The 21,516-nt window shown below is 36.9% G+C and overlaps 1 protein-coding gene across 30 annotated transcripts in view; it reads right to left on the bottom strand.

The window, feature by feature from the left end:
• LOC129053431 (histone demethylase UTY) overlaps positions 1-21,516 on the bottom strand; it is a 234,424-nt gene that overhangs the window by 104,262 nt on the left and 108,646 nt on the right. For 9 of the 30 annotated variants that reach the window (XM_054545463.2, XM_054545466.2, XM_054545464.2 and 6 more), the window contains 8 exons: positions 18,527-18,653; positions 12,689-12,787; positions 12,026-12,245; positions 11,345-11,479; positions 10,725-10,880; positions 10,132-10,224; positions 8,197-8,292; positions 7,273-7,668 (listed from right to left, as the gene is read on the bottom strand). In XM_054545463.2, coding sequence (XP_054401438.1) covers positions 7,273-7,668; positions 8,197-8,292; positions 10,132-10,224; positions 10,725-10,880; positions 11,345-11,479; positions 12,026-12,245; positions 12,689-12,787; positions 18,527-18,653 — 1,322 coding nt within the window. The remainder of the gene's footprint in view (positions 1-7,272; positions 7,669-8,196; positions 8,293-10,131; positions 10,225-10,724; positions 10,881-11,344; positions 11,480-12,025; positions 12,246-12,688; positions 12,788-18,526; positions 18,654-21,516) is intronic. The other 21 variants (XM_054545469.2, XM_054545468.2, XM_054545467.2 and 18 more) reach the window with 6 other exon arrangements.

The raw sequence follows: 21,516 nt of genomic DNA on the forward strand, positions 1-21,516 counted from the left end.
ATGGGCGAATTTATCCAACCATTAATCAATACTGTAAGGAAAAAATATATAATAATACAACAATACAAATAATACTTATTTTTAAAAGAGTATAACTTATTTTGAGGAGCTAACTTTTGTATGATGATCAGGACACAGCTACAAGAGAAATCAAGAGGAAATCAAAAGGAAAAGCTGGTAGATGTACAAACTGCCTGTTTCACACAAATTTCTTATTTTCCTCACTCAATTCCTATTGATCAAAAACTTACAAAAGAAAACTGAAATGTTATAGTCCAGCACTGTTCAACCTTCATTTTAGAAGGGTTAACAGCATATATTCCCTAACTTTGAAAACACAATGTCCAGTGAAAGAATGAAGACACTAAAGGTCACATACTGTATTATTCCATGCGTATAAACTGTCTGTAATACGTTAATCCATATACATAGAAAACAGATTGGTGGTAAGTTACCCAAGATTAAGAGAAGGGAAGTGACTGGTTAACTTACTGCTGCCACCCAAATTGAACACACAGGCTGATAGATTCATGTCTTACCATAGTATCACGTCTTACCATAGTATCACAACTTACCAGAGCAAACGGCAGTGAACAGAAACTGCTGCTGGAACCACTAAGAGAAAAACCTAAACTGTAACTGAAAAATTGCTGGATGCTCAGTTTTTGAGAGTCAGAAGCTTCAGGGAGGCCAAGTCTTAGGGAACCTCCATATTTTTCTAAGTTTTACCTCCAGAAGCCCTAATAGGATCTTACAGTAAAGACTAGAAAACACAACTCTACACCTTCTAACAGGAAAAGAGGCAAAGTAAACATTCTGAAATGTTTCCTGAGCATCCGTTCTTAAAAAGGCATGACTCAGGGAAATCACTCTAGTATTTGGCCAGAGCCTAACACAGCTAGGGTTTTATTATAACCTAAACAACATGACAGACAGACAATACTCAATGCCAAGCCTCTCTAGCCTTCCTGCTTATCTAATGGGGAATAAAAAGCTGACCAGCACTTGTGAAGGAATCAGCCAAAAGGTAAAGTCTCATTAAAAGACAGGCAGGCAACTAATACAGAACACTTCCTTCCCACACACTTTATCACCTCATCAATAGAACACCTGCAAAATATGGGTGAATACAACTGAAAGAACTGCATGATTCAGATCTTACATAAGCAGTAATCTCTAGGAAAAATATGATAACAGGGAAAACAAACCAAAAACACCAGATCAAATAGTAGCCTCTTACATTTACATCCTTGGTAAACAATAAACACAGGCTAATAGTCTGATTAACGTGAACCTCAAACTGAAAGCCTATTTACCTCAGATCCTTTTAGCCAGTACACAGGTTTAGCATAGAAAAATACCAAAAAGTGTAACAAACATGAAATGGAATACTAAAATGGGAATGAGAAAAGAAACAGAAGAAATATTTGAGCCATAATGCCTGAGCATATTAAAAATTAAGGATTGAAACTTTTAGGGACAAACTGCCCCAAAAAGCTTCTTGATGCTGCCCACCCCTTGCCACTCTGCAGTTCCTCTCTGTGCTGCCCCAAGCCTCTTTACATTTCTAAGCCCTTATCTAGGTGCCTTGGTAGAGCCAGCAGGTAAAGCCAGCTGACTTTACTTACCAGGCCTGGCTGCAGAAAAACAAACCCCAATTACAAACCATCCAGACTGCACAGCGGGAGGTTGTGGGAAGCATAAGCAAATTTAACTATACCCTCTGGTACCATAAATGTCACAAGGTGTTATGTGGCAGAATCAACGAGCAACAAACAACCCTGCGATGTGGCCATACCAAAGAACTCCCTCAAACTTCCCCCCTCAGTGTCAATCCCTTGTTCTGTAACATGGCTGCTGCTGCCTCCTTTGTCTGTGGTAAAGCAGCCGGCAGGTTTACTAAAAGTTCGACTGAACTTGGGTCTTGCTCTCTCTCTTTTGTTGTTTCTCTCAGCTGACCTTACAGAAACCAACGATAGACCCAGAAAACTCAGGAGAATATCCAACAACATAAATAACAAAAAATACTACAATACACTTCTATACGTAAACTGTAAAAAAGCAAAGGCAATGAAAAAAATCCTGAGAAAAATTAAGGAAAAAAAAAACACCCCAGCTTAACTATGGAGGAGCCAAGAATTACATCTGACGTCTCTTGCCAACATATGCATTAAAGGAGTGAATATTTGTGCCCACCCTTACCGCCCAATTCCTATTTTGAAACTGAATCACCAAGGTGAAATTATTAGGAGGCTGGGCTTTTGGGAGGGGATAAGGTCATAAGGTGTACAGCCCTCATGAATGAGATTAGTGTCCTTAAAAAGAGGCCTGAGAGATACTCCTTGCCCATTTCACCATGTGAGGACACAGCAAGAAAGTAACATAAATGAACCATCTCACAAGACACCAAGTAGGCTAGCTCTTGGTCTTGGACTTCTCAATCTCCAAAACTGTGAGAAATTTCTCTTTGTTATAAGTCACCTAGTCCACAGTATTTTGTTATAGCGTTCTGAATGAACTAAGACTCCATGCAAAAGAAGACTAGACAGAAATGTTTAAAGTATTGAAACAAAAACGCAAACTGGAGTTTCAGCAAAATTACCATTCAAAAACTAGGGAAAAAATTTTCTCGGACAAACAAAAAGTTGAGAGACTTCTGTAACTAGAACACATGGCTAATAGGAGAAACCATGAGAGATGAGGAAAGAAATGGGAGCTTTTTTATATTTTGTGTAATTTTTCTATATATCTAACACAGTTCTAAAAAATAAAGTATATTAATCAATAAAAATAAAAAAAGTTTCAAGAAATTTATATCTGTATATCAAAACCTTAATAGTTCTACTGTGCCATCAGATAAAGCAGGTCCTTCAATGAGGCCTCACTTTCATTCTACTAAGAAACCACCTCTCAAATTGTCTTACGCCCAATTTCTCCCTCCAAAGAAAGAAGTAAAAACGCAGAAATGAAATCCACAGGCAGACAGCCCGCACCCTGGGCCTGGTTAAAGATCGACCCCTGACCTAACCGGTTATGTTATCTATAGATTCCAGACATTGCATGGAAAAGCACTGTGAAAATCCCTGTCCTGTTCTGTTCCGTTCTGATTACTGGTGCAGGCGGCCCCCCGTCATGGACCCGCTGCTTGCTCAATCGATCACGACCCTCTCACGTGGACCCCCTTAAAGTTCTGAACCCTTAAAAGGGACAGGAATTGCTCACTTGGAGAGCTCGGTTGTTGGAGACCTGAGTCTTGCCTAAGCTCCCAGCCAAATAAAGCCCTTCCTTCTTTAACTTGGTGTCTGAGGGGTTTGTCTGTGGCTTGTCCTGCTACACTACCTCTTCATAAGCTATTCTCCAGCCACTCCTTACCTGTCCTTTCTCCTTCCAAATTCCTTCTATTATCTGAGTCTCTAATGTGCTGGCCCTCACAAGACACTTGCTCATGTCACATTGTATTTCAATTAATGGTAATTTAAAGTCTGCTAGTCCTTTCCTTCCACTAGGATAAATATTGAACAGCTTGCATAGTAGTGGTGTTCTCCAGGGAATATGTGCAAATATTACTTGAAGATATTTTCTAAAATATGTCATTATGTCTTATTGAAATAGCAATGAGATTTGGTGTAACTGTAAAGTAGTAATTGTTTTTTTCCTTTTCCTCTGATTTCCATACTACCTAATGCAATTTATCTGTGCACTAGCTTTAACTACAACAGTCCCTCATATTTGTAGGGGATATATTCCTAGACCCTCACTGGATGCCTCAAACTGTCAATAGTCCTGAATTCTCAGTAATTTTTTTTTTGATCTGATAACTGAGGGATAGCAACTAAGTGAATAAAGGGTAGGTAACGTGTACAGTGTTGATATGCTGAACAAAGAGATGATTCACATCCTGGTCGAATGGAGTGGAACAGGACAAGATTTCATGACACTACTCAGAATGGCACGCAATTTAAAACATTAAGTATTGTTTATTTCTGGAACTTTCCATTTAATATGGACTGCAGTTGCCCCCAAGTAACTGAAACCACAAAGAAAGCAGTATCGTGAATTTATAGCACTGCAAATAAACGTACATGCACAGACTGAATTACCATGTAGTCCAGATATACCTCATTTTATTGTGCTTTGCTTTACTGAACTTCAAAGACACTATGTTTACTACAAATTGAAGGTATGTGGCAACCCTAGATATCAAGCAAGCAAGTCCACTTTTCCAACATAATGTGTTCACTTTGCATCTCTCTAACTCTCTCAATTGTTTTAAACTTTTTCATATTGTATCACTGATTTGTAATCAGGGATCTTTGATGTTACCATCATCATTGTTTGGGGGCACCACAGACAGGGCAGCAACTTAATAAACAAATGTTCTGTGTTCTAACTGCTCCACCATCTAGTCCTTATATTTTTTTCCCTCTCTTTAGAACTCCATATTCCCTACTCACAAAAATATTAAATTAGGCCACCTAATAAACCCTACAATGGCCTCCAAGTATTTGAATGAAAGGAAGAGTTGCATATCTCTCACCTGAGATTTGTGGATTAACTCATAATTTTGAAAGAAGTTCTACTATGGATTTTTTTTATTTTTTATTTTTTGAAACAGGGTCTCACTCTGTCACTTAGGCTGGAGTGCAGTGATGCAATCTCAGCTCACTGCAGCCTTGTCCTCCTGTGCTCAAGCAACCCTCTCACCTCAGCCTCCCAAGTGTCTGGAAATGCAGGCACATGACACCATACCCTGCTAATTTTTGTAGTTTTGGTACAGATGGGGTCTTGCTATGTTTTCCGGGATGGTCTCCATCTCCTGGGCTCAAGCAATCCTCCCGCCTTGGCCTCCCACAGAGCTGTAATTAAAGGCCTGAGCCACTGTACCAAGCCACATCTCTCCCTTTAAATCCAAAGCTAGAACAATTACTTAGTGAGGAAGGCATGTCCAAAGCCAAGACAGTCAAAAAACTAGCCCTCTTGTACCAGTTAGCTGAGTTGTGAAGGCCAAGGAAAGTAAAACTGTTACTCCCATGGACATACAAATGTTAAGAAAGCAAAATAACCTTATTGATGATATAAAGAAAGTTTTAGTGGTCTGGATAAAGGCTCTCATCACTGACAATATTCCCTCAAGCCAAAGCCTAACCCAGAGAAACGGTCTAAACCCCTTCAAATCTATGAATGCTGACCGTGGTAAGGAAGCTGCAAAAGAAAAGTCTGAAGCCAGCAGAAGTTGGTTTATGAGGGAGAAGGAAAGAAGCCATCTCCATAATATAAATAAGTGCAAGGTAAAGCAGCAAGTTATCCAGAAGACCTAGCTAATATCATTGATAAAGGTGGCTACAGTAAACAATAGATTTTCAATGAAGATAAACAGGCTTATAATGGAAGAAGATGTGATTTAGGACTTTTCTAACTAGAGAGAAGTTAATGCCTGGTTTCAAGTCCTCAAAAGACAGGCTGACACCCTTGTTAGGAGCTAATGAGGCTGGTGACTGTCAGCTGAAGGCAATGCTCATTTATCATTCTGAAAATCCCACAGCCCTAAAGAGGTATGCTAAATCCACTGTGCCTGTGCTTTATAAATGGGATAACAAAGCCTGTGTGATAGCCCAACTGTTGACAGCCTGGTTTACTGAATACTTTAAGTCTATATGGATAGCTACTACTTAGAAAAAGAGATTCCTTTCAATATACTACTCCTCATTAAATATGCATTTGGTCATTCAAGAGCTCTGACAGATGTAAAAAGAGATTAAATTTGTCTTCATGCCTAACACAGTATCTATTCTGCAGCTCATGTATCAAGAAGTAATTTTGACTTTAAGTCTTATTATTTAAGAAATACATTTCATTTCATAAGTCTGTATATAACTAACACAGACAGCAATTCCTCTAATAAATAAAGCAGAGGAAAGGGAAAACTTTCTGAAAAAGATTCACTGTTATTCAACATGTCATTAAGGACATTCATGATTCATGGGAAGAGGTCAAAATCAATGTGGAAGAAGTTGATTCCAGTCCTCACGGATGACTCTGAGGAGTTCAAGACTTCAGCTGAGGAAGGAACTACAGATGTAGAAATGGCAAGACAGTTTGATAGGTGGTGCTTGAAGAAGTGACTGAATTGCCGCAATCGCACAACAAATTTTGAATGGATTAGAAGTTGCTTTTTCAGGGATGAGAAAAGAAAGTGGTTTTCTGAGAGGAAATCCACTCCTGGGGAAATGTTGTGAACACTACTGTGATACAAACAAACAATGTGGAATATTACATAAACTTATTTGATAAAGGCAGTGGCAAAGTTCAAGAGGATTGACTCTAACTTTGAAAGAAGTTATATCATTGGAAAAACATCAAATAGCTTGGCATCCTACAAAGAAATCTTTCAAGAAAGAAAGAGCTGGTTGGGCAGAGTGGCTCATGCCTGTAATCCCAGCACTTTGGGAGGCCGAGGTGGGCAGTTCACTTGAGATCAGGAGTTTGAGACCAGCCTGACAAACATGGTGAAACCCCGTCTCTACTAAAATTACAACAATTAGCCAGGAGTGGTGGCGCTCGTGTAGTCCCAGCTACTTTGGAGGCTGAGGCAGGAGAATCATTTGAACCTAGGAGGCAGAGGTTACAGTGAGCCAAGACAGCCCCATTGCACAGCCTGGGCAACAGAGTAAGACTCTGTCTCAAAAGAAAAGGGAGGCAGGGAAGGAGAGAGGGAGGGAGGGAAGAGAGAGAGGAAGGAAGGAAGGGAGGGAGGGAGGATCACAGTAGCAAATATCACTGTTGTCTTAAAGGGTCACAGCCACTTCATCAGCAAACACCATCCTGATCAATCAGCAGTCATCACCAGAGGCAAGACCCTCTACCACCAAAAAAATTATGACTTGCTTAATGATCACAGGCTTTCTTTTTTAAGCAATAACATATTTTCAAATTAAGATGTATATGTTGTTTGCTTATACAAATTGTAATTGCAAACTGACATAGTACAGTGTAAACATAACTTTTATATGCACTAAAAAATAAATTAGTATGATTGGCTTTATTATGATACCCACTTTATTGCAGTTGTCTTGTATGAAACCTGTAAGATGTCCAAGGTAGGCCTGTAATGATCCTGGTACCACTTAAAAGTTTTATACTCTTATCAATTACTTAAATTACTTTTTAAAGACAAAGCCATTCTTTAAGTTTCTATCTTCTTAGAATGCACACAAACTAAATAAAGATAAACTACTATATAAGAGCCAAGAAAGCAGGTAGTCCTTTTTTTACCTGAGCAGAGTTAGACAGCTGTTTTCTCCATGGCTCTTCTGTGCTGCTGTTCAGGTCTGTATGATTATGAGGTAGAGTGTGTGTATTTTGCTGCAGGTAAGGCACATTTCCATTACTTTCACTTCCTGCTATACAATTACTGCCTAGCAAGACAGTGTCTGTACTTCCTAGGATTTTTGATGTGCCACAAGGAATACAGCCTGCAGAAAAAGCTCCACTGGACAAAAGTTTTTCAACACAAGCAGGGCGAACTCCAGGCTGAGAGACGCTAGATACTCTGGTCAGCGCAGCACGTGGTTGTCGATTAGAGACAGAGTTTGCAGGCAGTGATGAATCAGCTATTGCTCCATTATGAATTCCAGTAGTTCGTACCTGAGCAACTTCTTTGTGTCTCATCTTCAAAAACAAAAAAGAAAAACTGCTGTGTGACTTCGAAAATGTGTAGTTCATACATCTCTAATTTCATATAACATTTCATGTCTTTAAAAAAACATATACTTAGACAATAGATTCACTTTAATATATAATTCCTATACAAAGAAGAAACGTGTTTCAGTATATAAAGAAACCGCCCTTTATTAACAGCTCAAGGGCAAAATAAAGCTGCTAAAGATTATAAATAATGATTCAAAAACATATAGGCCATTTTTCTTTCATGAAACAGAAGATTTCAAATTTCCATTCAATTTACATTCTTGTCAAATCCTTCAAATCAATCATTTGGATCTAAGTTAATCTGAGTATATTTCCTTTTAAAAAAATTTGTCCATTACTAATACGTATGTAAAACTTAGATATATACATCCCATGAAATATACACAGAAACTATAAATTAGCATTAATATCCTCTAAAATGATACTGTAGTAAAGAAATATTCTCAACCTGCTGATAAATTTTAGAGAAAATAAAAATATTATACATACTTGCTGCGTCAAGACAAACTGACTTTCTAACTGTTCCAGCTGATGCTTCTGTGCTGGATTTAAATTATCTCTATTTGCACGCAGTTGTTCCAAGTGCTAGAAGAAGAAAAGAGATTAATATAATCAAAGTTTAATCCAAAATTTAAGACAATATAAGGCAACTCCTCACTAAAAAGACTACACAGAACCTTTGCAGGATGAAAGACAGTGATTCCTAATGAATGTTAAGATAGTGTTCTTTTTTGTTGTTGTTGAGACGGAGTCTCGTTCTGTCGCCCAGGCTAGAGTGCAGTGGTGCAATTTCTGCTCACTGCAACCTCGGCCGCCTGGGATCACGCCATTCTCCTGCCTCAGCCTTCTGAGTAGCTGGTACAGGCACAAGCCACCACGCCTGGCTAATTTTTTGTATTTTTAGTGGAGACAGAGTTTCAACGTGTCAGCCAGGATGCTCTCGATCTCCTGACCTTGTGATCTGCCTGCCTTGCCCTCCCAAAGTGCTAGGATTACAGGTGTGAGCCACAGCGCCCAGCCCCGATAGTGATTCTTAACCAATGTTAGTCAAGCTCAAAATCCTTTAAGAAGTCTGAAAAAGTGGCCAGGCATGGTGGCTCACACCTGTAATCCCAGCACTTAGGGAGGTTGAGGAGGGCAGATCACAAGGTCAGACCGAGACCATCCTGGCCAACATGGTAAAACCCCATCTGTACTAAAAATATAAAAATTAGCTGGGTGTAGTTGAGCGTCCCTGTAATCCCAGCTACTGTGGAGGCTGAGGCAAGAGAATCTCTTGAACTTGGGAGGCGGAGGCTGCAGTGAACCAAGATCGCATGTCACACTGCACTCTAGCCTGGTGACAGAGTGTGACTCTGTCTCCAAAAAAAAAAAAAAAAAGTCTGAAAAGGCAGTAAAATCTAAAATTCGGAGGAAGCTGTTTTGCATGGTTTTAGTTAAATGTATTATGGGGAAATAAAAGTTCAAAGACAAAGCTATTTAGCTTAAAACATATAATAATAAAAAAGCTTAATGCAACATTATTTGTAACAGAATTACTGAAAAACATGTAAATGCCCAATAGTTGGGATCTGTTTAAATAAGAGATTTGCCCCATGCCATCATAAATCAAAGAATAGAGAAGCAATACACAGACATAGAAAGATCCTCAAGATACATCTTTAACAAAAAAACTAAGATCCTAAAATATATGTAAAAGTGTACCTACATTTCTATTTTGAAAAGAGAGACCTGGAGATCACACCTGGGCAACAACATTGAAACTCCGTCTCAAAAACAAAACAAAACAAAACAAAAACAAGAGAGACTTGGTCAGGTGCAGTGGCTCACACCTGTAATCCGAGCACTTTGGGACACTGAGGTAGGCAGATCATTTGAGGTCAGGAGTTCGAGACCAGCCTGACCAACATGGTGAAACCCTGTCTCTACTAAAAATACAAAAAATTTAGCTGGGCATGGTGGCGCATGCCTATAGTACCAGGTATTTGGTAGGCTGAGGCAGGAGAATGGCCTGAACCCAGGAAGTGGAGACTGCAGTGAGCTGATATCATGCTACAACCTTCCAGCCTGGGCAACAAAGCGAGACTGTCTCAAAAAAATATATATATACACAAACATATTTGTTCGTACATGCACAATTTACATCTCTAGAAAAAAACTGTTAACATTGCCTACCCATGAAAAACTAAAAATAGGTGTCTAGAGGTAGAAAATGGAAGGTGCCTTCACCTTATGTCAACTAAGTTTCCTCCTCTCACAAAATGGATTCTGATTCCTATTATTCTGGAAAATGTGGGCTCGTTTTAATTACATTCATATTAACTTAGTTAACTGTCATTCAATTTGACACTTAATACTTAAAAAACAACATTTACTGTTTCTACTGCTTTCAAATTGGGGGAAAGATTGTCAAAGAATTCATACCTGTAATTTCTGTGGTGTCAAACACAACGAATAAACTTGCTGTACTGGATGATGTGAAAGACTCTGGCCACCATTCCAGTTATTGGAACCATTCTAAGGAAAATTTCGTGTAAAAGATTGAGAATATTTGCTTAATTTCATACACTTAGAGTTATAACTAGTCAGAACCAAGTGACTAGGAATCAGAATAGGTATATATATATATGACTTATCCTTTTAAATCATTAAAAATTATTAAAAATGCATAATTAATTCATAAACTTACACATTTAGAAAAAAAGGCCCATATTTAAATTACATCTCAAAGAGGCAGAAAGGTGGTCTACTACTATCCACATTCAATTTATTTCATCGTCAGAAGTGATGGTAAAAACTGTGTTAAAATTGTAAAAGCAGGGAAATGAATAAAATGACGTGATGAACACAAACTTATCCCTACCTTCTATATTTAACGTGATGCAAAGATTACTGGAATAGAAATACTGCTTCACTTTCTGATGTCCACAAGCTTAAAATACAGTCCAGGCACAATTTCAGAAGAGTTAGTTTCATTTTTGATTGGGATTTTCCATATCTCTAAAATGTATATATACCTTTGTTGGACTAGATGTTCTTTTCTTCTTGGCAGGACTGGACAGGCCTTCTACTTGGCTAGAAGTAATCATGTGTAGTGACAAGCATTGCTGTAAAATTGGTGTTTGACTGTGGTTTAATACAGGTTCAGTATTTGGATCATGAGCTCTATAAGCCTAAGGATCACAGAAGTAAGACAAAAATATGGTTCTACATATTCCTAATTCACTCCTTCAAATTATAAAATTTTAAATACTTTTCAACACTATGTGGACATCACTGATGGTAATTATTCAAAATTATAATCAAATGAATCACCAAGGGAGCAATGTGTGTCTTCTTCAGAAAAGTTTCATCTTTTAAACTTAATAAACAACTACAGAAAAGTCACTTAAGAAATTACTTTCAAATCATGAGAATATACAAAGGTTTTAAACTGGCATCGTATTTCTTCCCATATCAGAGGGAATTTTATTTTGATTCTCTAAAACTCTTTGGAATTAAAAAATTTTTATTTAATTGAAAAGATTTCTCTATTTTAAAGTCAATCCTTCATTTAGTGAAATAAACTTGATTACTAAAGAGTGAAAAAAAAAACCCTTAAAGCTGGGCACCTACAGAACATAACCCAACTTCTCACCTGCTGTGCTGTGTTCATGGCACCCTGCCTGGAGGTAAGCTCTGCGGGGATTGGTAGGCTCCATGCCTCCTCAATACTAGGAAGTAATTTAGTTTTATTCTGTAGACTACTTTGTGGAAGGTTACACAACTGAGCCTAGGAAAAATTATGTAGAAAGCAAATTTAACACAAGCCTACTTGAGTAAGAGCAAGTCCACTAAATCTTCCTCAGTGTTATAGGTATTTAAAAAAAAATTCTAAATTTGGGGATTTTAGGTAGATGTTAAATATAAAGAGGGCAACTAGAATATTCTTGTGAGAATCAGAACAAACACAAGCTCTATTTTTCAGTTCTCATAGATATCTTCTCATGAAATTTTAAGCAAGAGTGAAAAATGGCATTTGTTATTTTCTCTACAATGCTATGAAAACTTAAAAATGTAGATAAGCACACTGAAAAAGTTCATGCATAGTAATGTAAAATGTAAATATGCATCAATAAAGTAAATGAGCAAAAGAACATAGTTTACATACTGCACATTTCACTTAAAATTAAATGAAAAATAATACCACAAAATAATACAAAATATGGAAACAAGGTAACATCAAAACACAAATAGACAAACTTGCCAGCCACCCTTCTCCTACCAATTATTATAGGAATATACGTGTCATTTAAAATATACTCTTTAAAATTTTTACCTGTAGAAATTTAATTCTTGCAGCAAGTGTAGAGGTATTACTACAACGTTTGCTTCTAGCTGCATTTAGGTAGCATTTAATGGCATCTTGAGGTTGATTGCAGGATTCATAGAGAGTACCTAGGTCCATCCAGGCTGCTGCATGCCCATGGTCCAATTGTACAGCACAAATATATGCCTGTAAAGCATCCATAGGCTGATTTTGCTGTTGATACAACACACTGGGAAGAAAAAGAATGCTGTCAAAAACTACTGGTTACTTTCGTTTGTTTATTTTTCTGTTTTTTTTGAGACAGTGTCTCACACTGTCACCCGGGCTGGAGTTAAGTGGCGTTTCCATGGCTCACCACACCCTTGACCTCCCCAGCTCAAGCAATCCTCCCACCTCAGACTCCTGCGTAGCTGGGACTATAGGACATGCCACCACGCCTGGCTATTTTTTTAAAATTTTTCATGGAAATAGAGTGTTACCATATTGCTCAGGCTGGTCTTGAAATCCTGGACTCAAGAGATCAACCAGCCTCAGCTTCCCAAAGTGCTGGGATTATAGGCATGAACCACTACATCCAGCCAGTTAATTTTATATTACTATACAGTATATTAGATGTTTCAATCATCCAGTGTATCAAGCGAACTTCTACTGCTTTTATATACATAGCCTTACCCTATTGAACACCATGTATCTGCACTTGCTTCTGATTTATCAATAGATTGCCTGTAAGATATAAAGGCATCCTGAACTTTCCCAATACTTGAGTAACACCTAAAAGGAAAAAATATAAATAAATACAATTCCATTAATAATTTATTTGCCAAAAAGATGAACTGTATTCCAAAGAAGAAAAAATAATGGGCAAGCATATGTGTATGTGTAAATATGATTACTGATATACTTGATGATTTTACATTACTGATGTACATTATATGATTTATTTTAATCTCTATTGTAACTTGCTGTTAAATACTGTCTTGAAAGAGCTAGTACATGTTATATTAATAAACTTTTCTGAAACTATTGGAGATTTCTTCAATACTATAATATTGAGGGTTAAACATAAAGCTCTGTATTTACACAGTTTGAATGCAGGCTTCCTACATTATAAGAACAGAGTTAAATATAAAGAGAAAAGTATCTTTGATAATGACTTTTATATTAGGATTTAATATTCCCCTTCCACTTAATAACACTCAGAACAATCATTCTTTGTTATCTGTGTGACTTGTTTAAAAAAGTAAATCTATTGTAAAAATGATGATCAACACGTAGTTCTCTACACATGAAGTTTTTAACTTTATATTCTTTATGATGGGGGAATTCTATGTGTGTGCATGTGTTACCAAGAAACCATCTGTATAATTTCACTTTATTATGACATTAAATGATACAAAACAGCAAAAACCCTTCAATATCTTTACTGGTACAGGTACTATAGGTTGATTACTCAATCTCTTCTAATTTATGTATCCCAAACAGCTGGGAACCACAGATTGAAACAGAAATCATTAGAAGAGGCATTTCATACAGGTTTGAAAAATATGTGGAAATATTACTCAACTTACAAATGGAAATTTTTAAATCTAGGCTATCAACTTGAGATATATATTTTAAAGGGCAAGTAATATGATTAAAATGAAAATAAATGTGTACAGACAAAACCATATTAGACACTGGTAAAGAACTATAGGGGAAATAACAGAAATGACAAGAAAGAAAAAGATGGGGAAAAATAATCAAACTTAAGGATTAATAAAAAGATGATGTGATTAGAGAGTAGGGGCTCGGGGGCAATTGTTTTAAGCCTGGTTCACTGGGAAAACGGCAGTTATCATTTAAAAATGAACAAAAGAAAACACACACACACACACACAAATCAGGAAAGTTGCTAAAGAACAGCACGAAGAAGGTTTTTAAAAAGGCTAATTTAGACGTGATGTAAGGACTTTGGTAATGTTCAGTAAAAACAACCAGATGTGGTACCGAATTATAACCTAACTTAAAGTCAGAGATTTTAATTTGGAATTTACTCATATGGGAGAGTGATTTAAGAACACAGGATGCATATAAGGGAGGTGTAGAAACATGTCTACAGAACGAGTCATTAATGGGCTGGGAAATACAAGAAATGCCAGTAACTGAAACAGAGATATTTAGAGGACGCATACAAACCGTTGTGGGGGAGGGGAGTTGTTGGTAAGAAGATACTTAATGACAATGTAACAGCGACAGACACCAGAAAGTGTGTGAATATTAATAGAAAGAAATAAATTTTCTTAAAACCAATTTCAGATTATCAGACAAATCTGGCTAATGCTGGAAGAAATAAGCAGTATTTTCTCAGACCAACATTTTCCAATTCCATTTCCAAAAACTGCAAACTAGAAAGCCAATGCACCAAACACAGGTCTGAGTCCAGTCACCAAAAACTTTCCCTTTAATGCAATGTGTCTAGGCTCCTCTGTGGTAATCTAGATTAACACAAAAAGCACAGGGTAAATTTGAGTTGCAACTCTTTCTCTGATAATAATTACATGTCACCTTGAGGAAAACATTTTATTCTTCTGGACTTACTTCCTACATCTATAAAACGAAAGAATGAACAAAGGTATTCCCCTAATCTCTTCCAAATTTAACATTACACAGTTCTCTGACTCCAGGAGACTATTTTAACTGAAGCAATAACCAGTGTTGTTACAAATGTATTACGACATCCCCATTTCACTTTGATATGTACAGTCCAATTGAAAAGCTAAATAAATATTCAACACAGCCCTAAATAATGACAAATTATCAGATGCCTGTGTTTTACTAATACCCAATGTCCTTATGCAGAGCTTCAATAACTTTTAAAGTATAACTTTTAACACACCATTTTTTCAGCACAAATTACATTAGAAACATTAAAACAGAAGGCAGTAGATGAGACTGAAAAAAGTAAAAGCAAAGAAAAAATTTTCCACGAAACCAAAGCAGGTTAATTACCTTCATCTGAGAAGAAAGTGTTCTGTGAAAATTTTAGCTAAAAACTTTAAAACCAAACCACACCCAAATGCCTTAAATTCATATGACTCAGGGAAAGCCCTATGTGAATACTACTTTCCTTACAGAGCTATAAAAGTATGATATTATTGAAACTAATTTTACTTCCTTTTTTTTTTTTTGAGATAGAGTCTCACTCTGTTGCCCAGGCTGGAGTGCAATGGCAAGATCTCATCTCACTGTAACCTCTGTCCCCAGGTTCAGGTGATTTTCCTGCCTCAGCCTCCCAAGCAGCTGGGACTACAGGCATGCACCACCATGCCCAGCTAATTTTTGTATTTTTAGTAGAGACGGTGTTTCACCATATTGGCCAGGCTGGTCTCCAACTACTGACCTCATGTCCACCTGCCTCGGCCTCCCTAAGTGCTGGGATTACAGGTGTGAGCTACCACGCCTGGCCTTCATTTTATTTTTTTGAGACAGGTCTCACTTTGTCACCCAGGCTGGTGTGTACTGGCATGATCACACCTCACTGCAGCCTCCTTCCTCACAACCTCAGCCTTCCCAGTAGCTGAGACTACAGGCGGGCATCACCACACCCAGCTAATTTTGGTATTTTGGGTAGAGACAGGGTTTCGCCATTTTGCGCAGGATGGTATTTGACTCCTGAATTCAAGCAATCCAGCCTCCTTGGCCTCCCAAAGTGCCGGGATTATAGACATGAGTCTGAAACTGTAATTTTAAGCATCTTTCATTATCTTATCAAATGCTACAAGAAGTAAACAATAACAACCATCCTTTACAATAATGAGACATTCCAGTACTATAACAAAACATGCAACAAATCTTATCTTGAAAAAAAAGCAAAAAATGTCCTGGTTCACAGTCTTTCTATTTATAGTAAAAAGAACTGCTCAAATATAATAAAACTTAATGCCACAGACCAATGTTTCCATCTGCCTGTCTTGGTAATTAACCTCTTTTAATGTTACTGTATTAAGGCAAAAGGTAACAGTATATAATAGTGCTGGCTCTAAGCCTAAATGCTACTTAGTTAGTTCACTTGCTCTATTTAGTAATAGAACTATTCCATTGAGTAATAAAGCCAGGTTGCTCAAAACACTTTGTTGTGCAATGCAGATACAAAAAAGATTCATTCAGCTTCTCCTGAACTTGAGTGGAGGATCAAGTCAGAGTTTGGAACTCTCAAGTTTTGTATTATAAGCAACCCAAGGTCAAATATTTTATAAACCCTAGAGTTCTTCATTACAAAAACTTTACCACAAAGCATTAACTTCATTTTTATTATTTATCATTAACAGACGACCAATATTTTAAATAAGGAATAATCCTAACAATAGTCCCCCTTTAATATAAACATGCTTTCCTTTTTTTAAAAAAAAGAGAAACATTGTACACAACTAAAGTTAACAGAAAAACTAAATTTGAACGTGCCTGCATGTCAGAGTTACACAAAATGAGCTACCCTATGTAAAAACAAAACCAAAATTTACACTGAAACAAATTAGGGCAATTAAATTAAGATATAACCTTGTTTTGAAAAGGTGCCTGACAATTATAATTGAATCCTCTCAATACTTAGGTAAAAATTGAGATGTCAAGTAGTTTATTTATTTTTTCAATTTTTGAGATAGAGTCTCTATCTCCTAGGCTGAAGTGTAGTGACATGATTTTGGCTCACTGTGGCCTCTGTCTCCCATGTTCAAGAGATTCTCCTGCCTCAGTCTCTAGAGCAGCTGGGATTATAGTTGCCTGCTCACCACACCCACCTAATTTTTGTGTTTTTAGTAGAGATGAAGTTTCATCAAATGATCCGCCCACCTTGGCCTCCCGAAGTGCTGGGATTACAGGAATGAACCACTATGCCTGGCCTCAAGTAGTTTAAATGGACTATCAATGATTCCATAGTCAATAGCAAAGCCAGGATTTAAACCCAGGTTTCTCAGTCTTCAATCCATTGATCTTTCCAACACACTAAATTACAATCTGGTGATTTGAAAAAACACATACATGTACAAATATGTATTCTATCAGACACATAAATATTATACCAGTAAGTATAATTCAGACAATCAACATTCAAAGTGAGAAAAATATGGAGAAAAAATGTCTGGGTTACCAAAAATTTTTTATGTTCCTACCATAACAAACAATAATAACTTACACATTTCCTCTAGAATTTTCACTAGCACTGTAATTTGAGGGCTATGATTAATAAAAATATTTCCATATTAATATATAAAATCATCAGCCAGCTGAGATTATAAACAGCAAATTTCTACTAATGACTGACAGATAAAATTAAAATGTGGGATTTTGTTGAATATTTTTTAAAATGCTAGGTATCAAAGGAAATACAATTTAAATATTAAATTGAAAGCTATTAGTGATTATTATGTGATGGTACCCTTTAAAACTCTTTTAAGGCTCTTTAAAAGCTAGCAATAACTCTACTCAGATTAAGAAAATGTGATAGCGATATCACAACTCTACTAAACACAAAAATCATCCGGGCGTGGTGGCACGCCCCTGTAGTCCTAGCTACTCAGGAGGCTGAGGCACAAGAATCACTTAAGCCCGGGAGGCAGAAATTGCAGTGAGCCGAGATCATGCCACTGCATTCCAGCCTGGGCAACAGAGCAAGACGGTGTCTCAAAAAAAAAAAAAAAAAAGAAAAACATGAAAACAAAATCTAGTAAGTAAAAGAAGAGTACCTCAATAAGAGCAAGTAAATTCAAAGCTATCTATTTTTACCTCCTAGGAACTTTATATTTTCTAAGCACATAATATAATTATATTTTAATGTAAAATAAAAAATATACTTATTTTAATTAGGGGGATATTTTATATTTTACACATTAATTATATTGTAATAAAATGTAATTATATCTTAATTTTAATTAAATCACGATGATAACAGCAGTAAATAACCACAACAAAACTTCAACGTTATATGGAAAAAGCAAAATAAAACGTAGGTTCAAAGAGCTATAGGAGCGGTATAGAGTGGATACCATAGATTTTGTTTAATAATTAGATTAATAACTACAGCTACACAGACAACTGAAAGACTAATTGGGAATTTATATATATATATATTTCTTTATTTATTTATTTTGAGACAGAATCTCACTCTGTTACCTAGGCTGGAGTGCAGGGTCGAGATCTCAGCTTGCTGCAACCTCTGCCTCCCGGGCTCATGTCATTCTCCTGCCTCAGCCTCCTGAGTAGCTGGGACTATAGGCACCTGCCACCATGCCCGGCTAACTGTTTGTATTTTTAGTAGAGATGGAGTTTTACCATGTTAGCCAGGATGGTCTCGATTTCCTGACTTTGTGATCTGCCTGCCTCGGCCTCCCAAAGTGCTGGGATTGCAGGCGTCAGCCACCGCGCCCAGCCGGGAATTTATTTTTAAAATTTCACTTCTCAGATTACATTTTATAAAATCTACAAATGATTTTACATTACAAATAAACTCTAGATAGCACAAGTGTTTCATCTCACCTTCCAAGAAAATACCATGACTGGCCAGAATTAGGATCTGCCTCCAAAGACTTTTGGAGATACTGAATAGCATAGCTTTCCTTTGTGGCTTTGTCTCCTACTAGATCCATATTATGATGCATCCAACCTATAATTAAGAAGTTACAAGCATTTATCCATCATTCTACTTCTTCAGTTTCAAGAAAATCATGCAAGAAACAGCAAATTACTTTTTCAGTAATTTAGTCATTTAACTTAGGTCACATTTTCCCAAAATTTAAAACTACCAAACAAAGTTTAGAGAAGTTTATTTCACACAAAATGATACAATCAAAGCTAAAAAGGGATCTTAAAGCACACACAGATAATGAAATGATTTTAGGAACTGGATTGACATAGAGATGACAAATCAAATTCTCTTTTATAAATTTAATTTGGCAAAAATGCAAGTTATAAATTGTAAGTATAAAATTGATAAATTTACTGCCCTTTAAAGGTTACCATGCAGTGAGAGAATTGTAAAAACAACTTTCAACCCCATGCTTACATCCAAAGAATAAAAAAATGCTTATGTAATCAAAGATAATTCATTTACATTCTTTCTGCTGTTGTTGACATGGAGTCTCACTCTATCGCCCGGGATGGAGTGTAGTGGCACAACCTCAGTTCACTACAATCTCTGCATCCTAGGTCCAAGATATTTTTCTGCCTCAACCCCTCAAGTAGTTGGGATTACAGGAATGGGACACTATGCCTGGCTAATTTTTGTACTTTTATTAGAGACAGCATTTCACCATGCTGGGTAGGCTGGTCGCAAACTCCTGGCCTCAAGTGATCTGAACACCTCAGCCTCTCAACAACATACTGGGATTGCAGGCATGGGCCACCACACCTGGCCCATTTATATTCTTTTTAATAGCTGCTTTCAACTTTTACCTAAAATATAATCCTTTAAAAAATCTCAAAATACTATATAATAACACTTTAAACAACTTACAAAAGACCTCGTACACTACTGACATTATTTATTTATAATAATAACATTATAAATGTCACAGCATTAGATAAACAATCACAACAAAACTTCCAGGCTATACGAAAAAAGCAAAATGAAAAGTAGGTTCAAAGAGCCGTAAGAGTGGTACACAGTGTGTACCACAGATTTTTGTTTAATAAATAGATTATGAACTACAGCTACATAAACAATTGAAATCTAATAGATAATATATGCTAAATGCTCAAGTCAAATCAAAAACAGTCTGTCAGCTGTGACTTAATTCAAGTGTATAAAATTAGCTTTGCAAAAGCATCTAAGCAAAACTGCTTAATTGCTTTTGAAATTGTGGATAAAACAGTGACATTATAAAAAAATTTATATTACCACCAACTTGAATAAAAATTGGGATTTTATTTGCTTACACCAAAGCCAAAAAATAACTGTACTGAAGGATTATCAAGAAATATTAACCCAAATAGCAAATACAATCAAGATAGATAAGCAACGAAATTAATTACTGGGAAGGGGGCTTGCTATATTCTACATGATAACATATTATTTTATACTACTTTCAAACACTAGATTACCTTATCTTCAACATAGAAGGTAACAGATTTTTGACAAGAAAACCCAGTAAGATGTTCTATATAATTTTAGGTGAAATGTTTCCATTGATCATACATCAATACAACTATAAAGCAAGTTTAGTATTCACTTACCAGCTGTGTGATAATCTTAACTTAATTTACTTAACTCAAACTTCATCCTGTGGTCAAGCAGTAGGGGATAATGTCCAGAATCCAATACTAGCTGCACTAAGCACTATCTTTTTTTTTTTTTTTTTGAGTCGGAGTCTCACTCTGTCGCCCAGGCTGGAGTGCACTGGCGCGATCTCGGCTCACTGCAAGCTCCGCCTCCCAGGTTCACGCCATTCTCCTGCCTCAGACTCCTGAGTAGCTGGGACTACAGGTTCCCGCCACAATGCCCGGCTATTTTTTTTTTTTTTTTTTTTTACTAGAGATGCAGTTTCACCGTGTTAGCCAGGATAGTCTCCATATCCTAGCCTCGTGATCCGCCCGCCTTGGCCTCCCAAAGTGCTGGGTCCCAAAGTGCTGAGATTACAGGCGTGAGCCACTGCGCCTGGCCTTGTTTTTTTTCGTTTTTTTTTTTTTTTTGAGACAGAGTCTCGTTCTGTTTCCCAGGCTGGAGTGCAGTGGTGCAATCTCGGCTCACTGTAGCCTCTGCCTCCTGGGTTTAGGTGATTCTCCTGCCTCAGTCCCCCAGTAGCTGGGATTACAAATGCACGCCACCACACCTGGCTAATTTTTGTATTTTAGTAGAGAGGGGGTTTCACCATGTTGGTCAGGCTGGTCTCAAACTCCTGACCTTAAGTGATCTGACCATGCTGGACCCCCACAGTGCTGGGATTACAGGCACCTGGCCAGCACTAAGCACTATCTTTATACAGATGGTGAGAAGGAGTGTGCTTGATACTATGTTTATCAACAATAAAAATACACTTAGAGAAGAAAACATTTATACAGTAGTCCCCCATTACCTTCATTTTTGCTTTCTATGGTTTCAGTCTCCCAGTGCCAAAAAATATTTAATGGAAAAATCTCAGAAATAAAATATAAGTTTTAAATTGCATGCCACTCTGGGTAGCATGATGAAAACTCAAACTACGACAGCTACTCCTACTCTCTGTCCAGTGTATCCACACTGTCTATGCTACCCAGACAGTAGTCACTTAGTAGTCTCTTAGCTACAAGATTCGAAAAACATAATAAAATACAGGGTTTGGAACTATCTGCAGCTTCCAGAGTATCATGGAACATATAACTCCGGGATAACAGGGAACTACTGTAATAAAATTATTTATTTAAAATTTTACCTCAAAATAATATGTAATAATTAAATGTCACATTTAGTCTTAAACTGTACACTTCTAAACGAAAACGAATGTCTAAGCAGAGGGAAAAAAATTGAACCTCAAAAGGAAAATCTCTTCAAA

The sequence above is a fragment of the Pongo abelii genome, chromosome Y (genome assembly GCF_028885655.2).
Source record: "Pongo abelii isolate AG06213 chromosome Y, NHGRI_mPonAbe1-v2.0_pri, whole genome shotgun sequence".
NCBI classification, from domain to species: domain Eukaryota; kingdom Metazoa; phylum Chordata; class Mammalia; order Primates; family Hominidae; genus Pongo; species Pongo abelii.